The sequence below is a fragment of the Pteropus alecto genome, unplaced genomic scaffold, assembly GCF_000325575.1.
Source record: "Pteropus alecto unplaced genomic scaffold, ASM32557v1 scaffold41, whole genome shotgun sequence".
In the NCBI taxonomy this organism is placed as follows: Eukaryota; Metazoa; Chordata; class Mammalia; order Chiroptera; family Pteropodidae; genus Pteropus; species Pteropus alecto.
Window position 1 is genome coordinate 1,774,877 of NW_006430464.1, and position 10,507 is coordinate 1,785,383.

At 49.8% G+C, this 10,507-nt stretch overlaps 2 protein-coding genes across 2 annotated transcripts in view; one reads left to right on the forward strand and one right to left on the reverse strand.

Annotated features, from left to right (window-relative positions):
• The window catches only part of SNRNP70 (small nuclear ribonucleoprotein U1 subunit 70), a 15,153-nt gene extending 7,169 nt beyond the window's left edge, over nucleotides 1–7,984 (reverse strand). The window contains exons 1-6 of the mRNA XM_025048471.1: nucleotides 7,771–7,984; nucleotides 6,885–7,041; nucleotides 5,491–5,553; nucleotides 5,324–5,378; nucleotides 914–978; nucleotides 690–752 (exon numbers count right to left, since the gene is read on the reverse strand). Coding sequence (XP_024904239.1) covers nucleotides 690–752; nucleotides 914–978; nucleotides 5,324–5,378; nucleotides 5,491–5,553; nucleotides 6,885–7,031 — 393 coding nt within the window. The 5' untranslated portion in view covers nucleotides 7,032–7,041; nucleotides 7,771–7,984. The remainder of the gene's footprint in view (nucleotides 1–689; nucleotides 753–913; nucleotides 979–5,323; nucleotides 5,379–5,490; nucleotides 5,554–6,884; nucleotides 7,042–7,770) is intronic.
• KCNA7 (potassium voltage-gated channel subfamily A member 7) overlaps nucleotides 7,308–10,507 on the forward strand; it is an 11,467-nt gene continuing 8,267 nt past the window's right edge. The window contains exon 1 of the mRNA XM_006905122.1: nucleotides 7,308–7,421. Coding sequence (XP_006905184.1) covers nucleotides 7,308–7,421 — 114 coding nt within the window. The remainder of the gene's footprint in view (nucleotides 7,422–10,507) is intronic.

Genomic DNA, 10,507 nt, shown 5'->3' on the forward strand with positions numbered 1-10,507 from the left:
ATTCGAGTGACTTTTAAATGAAAATACATCATTTAAACGTAAAGCCTTGTGCTGACACAGGAGCCAGCACATGTTTCCTGCTCTGAAGACCAGTCTCTGTCGCAGCTACCCAACTCAGCCTCACAAATAGCGGCCAAGCAACAGTAAACAAATGGGTCTGGCTGAACACCTATGACACTTATGTACCAAGAGCTAAGCGTGCAGTTTGCCAACCCCTGCTCTAAGTCAACAACAAGCAATCATCAATTCCTTATTTCTTTTCTCCTTCTTTAATCCGTTCCCCCAACTTCTACCCCTGACCTATGGATGTTACTGTTTCCCCCTAAGAACCCGATCTCTGAAGGCAGGGTGTCTAATCCCACACACTCGGGGCCTGGCACCCCCGGCGTACTAGGGGGGCCTGGCGCAACTGGGGTACGGTCCATGGCTCCACCTGGGGCATGAACCCAGGACCTTGTGCATGTAAAGCAGATGTACTAACCACTACACTATGGACCCACCCCGCAGTCATCACTTCTTAACTGTACTTCTGCCACCCAAAGCTGGCGGCGGGGAAGTGCAGTCAGGATGTGAGTTGGGCCACGGACTCCAAGGCCCTGGAATGATGCGCTGCGTCCTCCGGGCAGGGACGGCCTTCTCCCTCCCTCCATGCGCCTCCAATTCAGAGACTCCCGCCCCAATCCACTCACTCTTTTAATGGGTCCATACACCTCAAACTCTCTTCGGAGCTTGGATTCTGTCGTGTCATAGTTCTACGAGAGAGAGATACAGAGTTAAGGAGGAAAAGTGAGTTGTCCCAAAGCCCTCAGAACATTCCAGGGGCCTAGCCTATTTTCCTCCATCCCACACCCAGGCTCTCAGCAGCCTGGGCTCCAGACTCCTTTCCTCTGGGGTTCCAAGGCTTGGGACTCACCACTCTAGCCACAAAGAGAGTCTTGAAAGCATCGCCCTGAGCATTGGGATCATTGTGAGGGTCCCCTGTATAGAAAGAGAATTAGTAAGTAGAAAGTATCAACAGTCCCATGTAACCAGACACAGACAAATGAGCAGAGGCCTATTAGAAGAAAACTGTCAGTGACCTGGAGACCTCAGCACACCTGAGCCCCGGGTTCCCTGAAGCTCAGCAGCCTTAATCCAAGTGGCCAACTGGTGGTGGGGGTGGTAGTGGGGGGTGGCGGGTGAGGAATAAGGCTGACTTGTTCAAGAGAACAAGATGGGGGAGAGCAAACTGCCACCTGAGACCCACATACCCTACGGCCCCATCCCTCCCAGCACTGAGTAACAGCCCAACTGGGCATCTCTGGACAGGAAGCCGATCCTCTCAGATGCTGAGATCCCTCTCACCAGAAGGGCCACACTGCCACCCACTGGCAGAGCCAGCAACTGCAGCCGGTGGGGAAACCTGGTACCAAGCAACCCTCCAGGGAGGAGCAGGAGCCTAGGAGAGTCCTAGCCCAGCTTTCTTCCCCTCGCCCTGCGGCCTCAGGGGGCGGACCCAGGGCTGGTGCTGGAGCTCACCAAAGGCCTATCAGATTCGTCCTCTCAGCCTTACTGCCACAAGGCCGCTGAGGAATAACCATCTCCACAAACAGGAGCCAGAGTCTACTACAAAACCAACTGCATGGGTGATTCTGATGGGTCAGGCTTGGGAAGAAGTCCTTTTCACCAAGTATGGTGGCCCAAAGACACACAATGGCCCTTGATGCCTGCCAAGGCCCCAACTCTGCCCAGCACAGAGATGGTGCTTATTCTATGATAAAGGCTACTCTCAGGGGAACTTGGAATCTGAGGAAAAGAATAACAGTAATACTGAACATACATACGGTCCAGACATTGTGCCGAGACTGAAAATTATGCACCATCATTTCGCAAATGGAAACAACACAAACCATGAGGCATGGAAGAGGGGGGAGCGTGGGAGCAGCAGAGACCAAGCCCAACTTTATATCCCAGCTTCGCCTCACAGCCCAGGCGTTCTTCCAACTTGCAGGCCCCAAAGCTGAACCCATGGGCACTAGCTTCTCGGGAAGTTTTGGGAGTTGCAGAAGCTAGAGAAATTAAGTCACAGATATTTCCTGTGACGGGGTTTGCCTGCAAATACAAACTAAATTCCAAGTGACTTTAGGGAATTTCTTAAAAAGCTGAAGACTGAGCCCAAATTTAAGGGACTAACTACCTAGGAACTGATGGCAGTCTCTGAAGACAACTCCATTTCTATGCCTGGCCCCCTCAGTTCCTCACCACACCTCACCCGCTAGGTTGTAATTTTCTGTGCCCAGGTCTCAGTCTGCACTGGGTCACTCTCATCTATCCATCCAGCAGGTATTTGTTAAGCACCTGTATGTGCCTGGAACTGTCCTACATGTTGGGGATTCAACAGCGAACGAGATGAGAAAGACCCCGAACCTCCTGGAGCTCGTACGCTGACGGAGGGGGCTGACAGCAAACGGAGGACAAGGAAACCATCTACTTCTATCAAGTGATGTCAGAGACAGAGAAAGGAGTTTCGACAGGACGGTGGGGAAAGGCCTGAGATGGTAACATCTGACCAAAGACCCGATTTGTGACAGCGGCAAAGAGAATACAACTTGCCAACACCAGGCAATAGGTGGCCTAACAGGTGCGGCAGGAACAGGAGAGTGAGACCACCCATCACTGCCTGGGGAGGCAGATGAAGGCCAAACAGCCGAGAGCTGAGCTTCTTGACAGATGGCCTAACGGTGCCCAGCAGCCAAAAGGGCCACAGGCGCACGGTGAGTCCCTGCAGCTCCAGCCTACCCAAGGGGTCCAGGAATCTGACTAAAGGTAAAAGCTAGTACAGGCGAGCTAACGGTACCTACGTTAGTGAACACATCAGATAAAAGGTGTCAAAGAAGTTGGGGGTCAGTGCGCCAGTCGGCATGCACACGTGACCACCCACACACCACTGCACTCCATTCTGCTGGCAACGCTCCCCTTGGGAAATCCTTGGCTGTAGGAATTCTCTTTGAGCAGGGGCTCAAAGGACTGGACTGAGGAGTTGGAAAACCTCATCAAGCTCTTAGATGGCAGAAAAAGTAGCTCAGAACCCCTCACTCTTGGCAAGCATACTCGGCCTCAGTAAGTCTCTGCTTCCTTCATCAAGTGCTTAGCAAGGGTCCAGGCCCTTCGAATGGTAGCTCTTAATTGTGACGAGGCACAGTAAGCTTCTGCAGTTGGGGATGGAGGCTCTCAGGGGCAGAAGAACCCTACTGTACTGGACCCATTCTTCGTTTCTTTTCTATTACAGAAATCAAACACTTGAAGTGAAGAACAGTATAATGAACTCCTACGAACCAGCTTCGGTTATCAACACGTGGCCATGCTGGTTTCCGCTCTACCCGCCACTCTGCCAGAGTGTTTTAAACCAAACCCCAGATACACCACTTTCATCTCTAACACAGACTTGTTAAAAAAACATAACACAGTACTGTCACGACACCTTAAAAAGTTAACGTTAATTCCTTGACCCAAGACTCAGTGTCGAGACGTCAACTGTTTCAAAACTGGATTGTTATAGTTAAATCAGGATCCAAACAAGCTCCGCACTTATCATTTGGTTGATAGGTCTTTTGACTCTTGAATCCATGTGGCCCATTCCTTGTCCCTTTTTTGTCATTTGTTAAAAAAACTGAGTCGCAAGTTTGTCCTATACAATTTCCCCCATTCCGAACGTGGCTGACTGCATCCTCATCGTGTCCTTTACCATGCCAGGATCCCGTTCTTAAAGTATGGAAAACAACGTCCAAGGGGAGAAGTGACTTACCCAAGGTCATGCAGCTCTAAGTGGCAGAGGCAGGATTCAAGCTCACGTGGCTCAGAATACGAGGCCTAGGCCCTAAGAGCTGACCTGAAAGACTCCCCAAGGCAACTGCTGCCAACAATTCTGTGTGCCACGTCGTGCAGGAGCTGGGTCAACAATGGTGAGCAAATCCCATCCAAACTCTGCCCTCTTGAAGTACTTGTGAACCAATGGTGCAGACAGGTTACTTATCAGTGAATCCCCCTGCAGACTGCAGGGGCCAACTTGCAAACCTCGGGGCTTTCAGAGTATAAGGGGACTCGACCTGAGCAAGGCAGTCAGAAAAGGCTTCTTTAGGAGTGACAGCTGAACTGAGATAAGGGCTGTTACACATAAACCAAGGTATCCCTGACACCCCAGGCGGGAACAGCCTGGGCAAAGACCCAATGACCGGAGACCATGTGGCAAGGATGAGGCATGAGAAGAGGCCGGTGTGGCTAAAGCAGGAGAGGCGGGGAGCATGATGTATGACAGGTCTGGAACAGTGGGCAGGGAACTATGGTCTTTGAGCTAAGCAAAAGGAAGCTGTTAGCAGAGAAAGGGACATTCAGAGTTGCACTTAAAAAAGACCCACAGGACTTGGCGGGGACAAAGATAGAAGCAAAGCAGTTAGATTGTCACTGCGCATCCAAACGAGAGACCTGAGTGGTGGTGGACACAGAAAAAAAGTCAGTCTGTGACATTTAAAGAGTAATAGACATGGGTCTTGGTGACAACCTGGGAAAAGGGGGAAAAGGTGTTAAAAACAAACTGGGTGGCAAAAACAGGTCTTGCAAAGCCGGAAGGCCATGTCCCAGGGAAGAAATCCAAAGACCAGGTTAATGGGAGAGGAAATCCTGCTTGTGCTGTGGACACTGATTCTGAAATGCCTTTGAGGCCTCGGAGGAAGGCAGCTTCAGTGAGAGCAGGTCTCAGAGAGCTCTCAGCTACATGCTCAGGTATTTAGATGTCAGAGGTTTACATTAGCACCCCAAGAAAATGTGCCATTCCAGGGAATAAGGTTCAGAGTGAAGTGATTCACCATGGCCTCAGGGCTGTAGGAGGAAACCCCCCGTTTTCTAACTGGGAGGCCCTTGCTCTAACAACAAAGGGCCGTGTGAGGTGGTGAAATCCAGTGCATGGCTACTATGTACCAATTCCCCCTGTACCTGGAAGAGATGAAACATCTCCAACCCAAGCATCGGGGTGTTCAGGGGTAGCCGGGACTGCCTTACTTGCCGGGACTTCACTGCTTTAGCTTGTGATACCCAGCTGGGCAGTGGCAGCCCCTGCAAGACCGCCCCCTGCAGTATGCAGCCCGAGGTACCAGGGCTCTCCCTTCCTGCCAACTCTTACTCCACACTCGCCCGCTGAACTGCCTAAAGCGAACATTGTGTTTGGCAAACAGTGGGGGCCAAAACGTGAACCACCCATTTTCCCAAAACAGGGTCCCGGGGTTGACCTGGGGGAGAGAAACACGAGAGTTTAAAAAAGAAGATACGAAAGAAGGAAAAAGAGACTTACACATTTTTAGCTCTGTCTCCACTTCCTGCTGTCGCCGCTCAATCTTTTCCCGTCTCTGTCAGGAGAAAGACAGACAAGTGAATGCAGATCTAGATGCCCTGACATCAAAGAACATTCTAAAGAAAGTGGCAAAAAAAAGACAGGCCCAGGAGGCAAAAATTACATACCTTTCTCTCCATGCGTTCCTCCCGAGTTTCTGCTCGTGTTGGAGGAGGGGCATCTCGAGGATCCTGGGAACAAGAAGAGAGGTGACAGGGTGGGAAGGACTAGGGGAAATGGCAAACGACGCCCATCCAAGACATAATGAGCATCTCAGCCATTCACTCCCGCCACGCACAAACGCAAGCAAGCAAATAACAAGGACACTTCCCAGGCCAGTGGAGGCACAGGAGTGGTGAAGATCAAAGCACGGTCCATGGACCAATGCCGTCAGCAAACTGCGACAAGAGAAGTACAGAGATCAGGAGTAAGCAGTATCCAGAAGCTTCTACAGCAATGTGACAAAGGAGTCTTTATACTCATAAAACTTAATAAAAACATGTTTTCTATCATCCAGTCTTTCTTTAAAAATGCCAGAAAAATAAAAGTAATTCTTTCGTGTTTACTAAAAGCTTCAATCTACGATGGACTTGTCTCTTATCCCGGATCGGAATCAGAACTAGGCCTGACGCAAAAGGAGTTGAAAGTGCAGTGCTCAGGAGCAGACACCTGGACACCCTGTGAGGGCCAGGGCAGTCGCTGGTCGCGGCGAGCACTCATCGAAGAGTAACTGACACATGACCCGCACCACTAAAGGTGCCCCTGGCCTGCAGCCATTGCATTATTTTAATTGGCTAGTAACATTTCTCAACTACAGTTCACTGAAGGCGGCAGATCCTAGCAAAGGGTCCATCTTCTGTTACCCAACTTCTGCTCTGCGACTTTCTCCATCTCCAGATGCCATTCCCCTAGGATGCCAGAACTTTCCTTTTTCGACTTCTGGCCATATACCAGCCATTTCTCAGGTGTGCTTTGAAACACCGTAAGAGGTGGACGTTGTTATCCCAATTTTAGGAATGAAAACACTGCGGCCCAGGAGCCTGAGTCGTGTATCCGCGTTTACCCAGACGGTGCAGAGCTGAGATTCTCAAGCTCGTGGTTTTAAGCACCCTTTTGCACAGGGCTAATGTAAATACAATAACACTGATAGTTGCTGACCACCAAACCCCAAAACGTACATTTTTAAATATGATAAAATAATAATTTCCCTTGCTAAAGATGAAGAAATCAATGCACTAAGAGGACGTACCATTTGTCCAAGGTCACGCAACTGATATATGGTGTGTGTACCACCAGACTTGTGCGTGAATCTTCGACTGCTACAAATTGAATTTATACAGTCCCATAAGGGATATATCGTCAACCTCATTGAAGAGAGAGAAACTGAGGATCATAAACAATCAACCACCTGCCCTGCCTAAATCATACAGCGAGAAAATGGTCAGAGACTGGACTCCCAAATCCAGAAACACTCCCAGACACCCGGAACCCAAACCCCTCTAAATTTGCTCAGCAAGCTCACCTCAAATTCTCGGATGTAGGGCGCAATGCCACAGTAAGGTTGATTGTGGTGTTTCTCATGGGGCAGTTTCTCCAAGGGTGGCAGGTACGGGATGGGGTCACGGGGAGCAAAGAGGGCCAGAAGGTTGGGCGGCAGGAACTGAGTCATCTTGCCAAGTCTGAGAGCAGAAGCAAGCCAGCCTTAAGTTGGGGTGGGCGGTAGAAGTGAAACCCGTATGATCCCTTACTCCCAAGAAAAAAAGAGAAATAGGGACAAGGTCTTGGTAAGGACACAAAACGATCCTATGTCACAGGGGAAAGTAGTAAGACCAGACTGAGAAAGCACGTTCTCGGGAGAGGGTTATTGTGTGTGGGTGGGGCAAGGCCCGTCAAGGAAACAATGACGGAACAAGGATTTCTAAGCAGAGCCTCGGAGTCCTGAGCAATGAACTGGGGGGGCCTGAGAAGTTCCCTGGGGGCTGCCGAGGAAATCGAGCGCCCTGATGAGGGCGGTCCAGCGCGGCGGCTGGTGGTCCGGCACTTGGAGAACTGGATGAGGGTAGCGGGTCTCGATCAGTAGGAGAGAGTCATAATTAGCAAAGCCGTCCAGCCAGGCGCTTGCAGGTACTAGAACTGGACCGCGAAAGGAATTCTGGGTAAGGGTCCGGGACGCCGCGGAGACGGGAAGAAAAAGAGGCAACACACCGCAAGGGCCTGTGGGTAAAGGAACGCGGGGGCGCCGTGGGAAGAGGGCCTAAGTGCCCAGGGGACTCTGGGTAAGGGGTGCACAAAGGTGCCGTGGCGGTGGCGTGGGAAGTGGGCCCGGCCGCGGGGAAGAGACCGGGGCCCACCGCAAGGGCTTGTGGGTAGCAGCCCCGCACCCGGGGAGGCCCCTCAGTCACACTCACCGGCCGCGCGGCGCCCTCCTCGACCTGGCGACGGTCCGGGGGCTCGCGGCGGCTGCGGCGGCCCCTCAGCAGCAGGGACTCCTGCTCTGGCTTTGACTTCAGCGGCGTCCGCGCCCGTCTGCGTCCGTCGCCCGCCCAGCGCGCGCACCAGGCCGCTTCTCAGGAGCCCGCGCGGCCTCGGCTCCCGACAGGGGCAAAAGGTGAACCGGCCTCGAATCCCTCCGCCGTCCGTACCGCGCACGCGCCGCGCGATGCCAGCACCAGGCACACATTGGGATTCGGCGCTGCTGCAGGCACTGCGCACGCGCGCGGGCACTGCCCCGCCTTTGGGCCCCTTAAACTCCTTTGCCGCGGCAGGCTAGAGCACGCAGTGCGCACGCGCGCTTCGCAGCCAGCGGTCCCCTTCCATCTCGCGCACTGGACTCCAACCGCCTCTGTCCGCGCGACTTTTCTCAATGCTCCGCCCCTTTTCCTAACACTTCCCGGATTTGCGCGCATGCGTGAGGCGGTGTGTATTCTGTGTGCCCCTCCGCCGCCTGGCAAAAAGTCCCTATGTTAATAGCGTGATTGCTTAGGTGTCTAACCATTAAATCAATAACTGTTCACGGATCGCCTGATGTATGCTAGGCACTGTTTGGACTCTGGGACCATAACACGCGACTAAAGCAAAGTCTTTTGCTCTGGGAGCTTACATCGTACTTGAGACAAAGGCATTTAAAAGAATAAACAATTTCAAATAGTGGCCTGCACGATTAAAAAAAAAAAACAGGGCAGAGCAGGTGAATGAGCAGTGAGAGGGAGGCTATTTTAGAAAGAATGTTAATGGAAGGCTCTTCGGAAGACCTGACATCTGAACAAAGGCCCTGGAAGGGACATTTGGGTGGGGTTAATGGCAAGTGCAAAGGCCCTGATTTAGGACAATTGGCAGGAATCCCACTATGCTGCTGGTGACATCGGAGAGCTGGCAGCCATGTTGTTCAGGGCCCTGAAGACCTGTGAAGAGTTAAATATTGCATTTTAAGTTTTTTCGGATAGATTCAATCGCCGTTTAATAATAATTACAGAAATTATTTCAAAATTTAAATGGCCAATTGTGTTTCAAGAAACATTCATGTAAGAACACATACTTTAAGAAATATTTTGACATGTTTGCTTTATGTGTGTGCAAACTCTCTGCACTATTTTCTGAAGCTTTTCCGTAATTCTAAAATTATTTCAAAATAAAAAGTTTAAAGAATATAAACAGAGCTAAACCTGCCTTAATGATGTATTTTTTCCTGTACCATTTGAAAAGAAATTGCTGAGGCGCTTAACCTCTAAATACTTCAGCATATATTTTCTAAGAATAAGGCCATTCTTTTACATAACCACAAAATTATTTTCACCCCTACAAAAGTTTATACAGTTCCTGTTTATTCAGGTTTTCCCGACCGACCCAAGAATATTTTAATCTAAACCAGGAGCCAATCAAGGTTCACACATTGCATTTGGGTGTCATGTCTCCTTAGTCTGGTTTCATATAGAATACACACACACACACACACACACACACACACACACACACACACTTTTCTTTCCTCCATTATGTTGTTTTTTTCCCAGAGTTCAAACCAGCTTCCAGTAGAATGTCCCACATTCTGGATGTGTGCGACTGTTTCTTCCTGTTGTTCAGTTTGTTCAATGATCCGTTTTGCCTGTAAAATGGACATTAAACCTGCAGGTTTAAATAGACTGAAGTGAAGCATTTTTTTTGCAAGAACATTTTCCTGGTGACACTTCAGAAATCGTAGTGCATCGAATCTGGAGGTGTGTAATGTCAGGCAGTCTCGCTATTACGATGCTGAGTTTGGTCACCTGGTCGAGGATCTAACTGCCTGATCTCTCCTCCTAAAGATCCATTTGCCTCTTGGTAATCTGAGCAGTGAGGCTTTGCCACCGCGCAGATATTCCGTTACCCACCATCTCTTACCTCATGATTGTAGCAGCCATTGCTGACCCGTGCCTGAGTCGAGCATTCCATGGGAGAGCGGGCAGATTTTCTTTGAAATGAAATAGGAAGTAACTAAAATGTTTTGATCAGGAGAAGGACGCAACGTCATTTATATTTTTAAAAGATCATGTCAATGACTGTGGACAAAAAAATAAATAAATGCAGTGAAGGGGCTCAAGCAGAAACAGGGAGATGGTTAGGGGGTGACAATTTCCAGGGAAGAGATGGTGGCTTGGACCGAGACGGTACCCAGTGGGATGGAAAGACGCGGTGGGTTCGGGATACATGGCGAGAGTGGAGCTCACGTATTCGGTTGCCACAGGAGTGAGAGAAGAGAGGGAAGTTAAAAATAACTCCTAGAAGAAATTAAGAAAACTAAATGCAACGTGGGGTCTGTATTCGATTCTGAACCAGAAAAAGAATATTCACAGGGAAGTGGCGAAACTCGAGTAAGGTCTATAGTATTATGGGTTAGTATTATACCGATGTTAATTTCCTGACAAATCAAGGTACTATGGTTATGTAAAAAATTGACTTTGGCCAAAGCTGGGTGAAGGATATATGGGAGCTCTGTACTATGTTTGCAATTTTTCTATAAGTCTGAAATGATTTCAGAATAACAAATTTCAAGAACATTTTAAATGAAGCTAATCTTTCCTTAACAATAATCCTCATTCCAAGATTTGTAGACTGAGCAAGTGGGCAGTTGATCGCGCCATTGATGCAGAGTGGGGAGAAGTAGGGAAG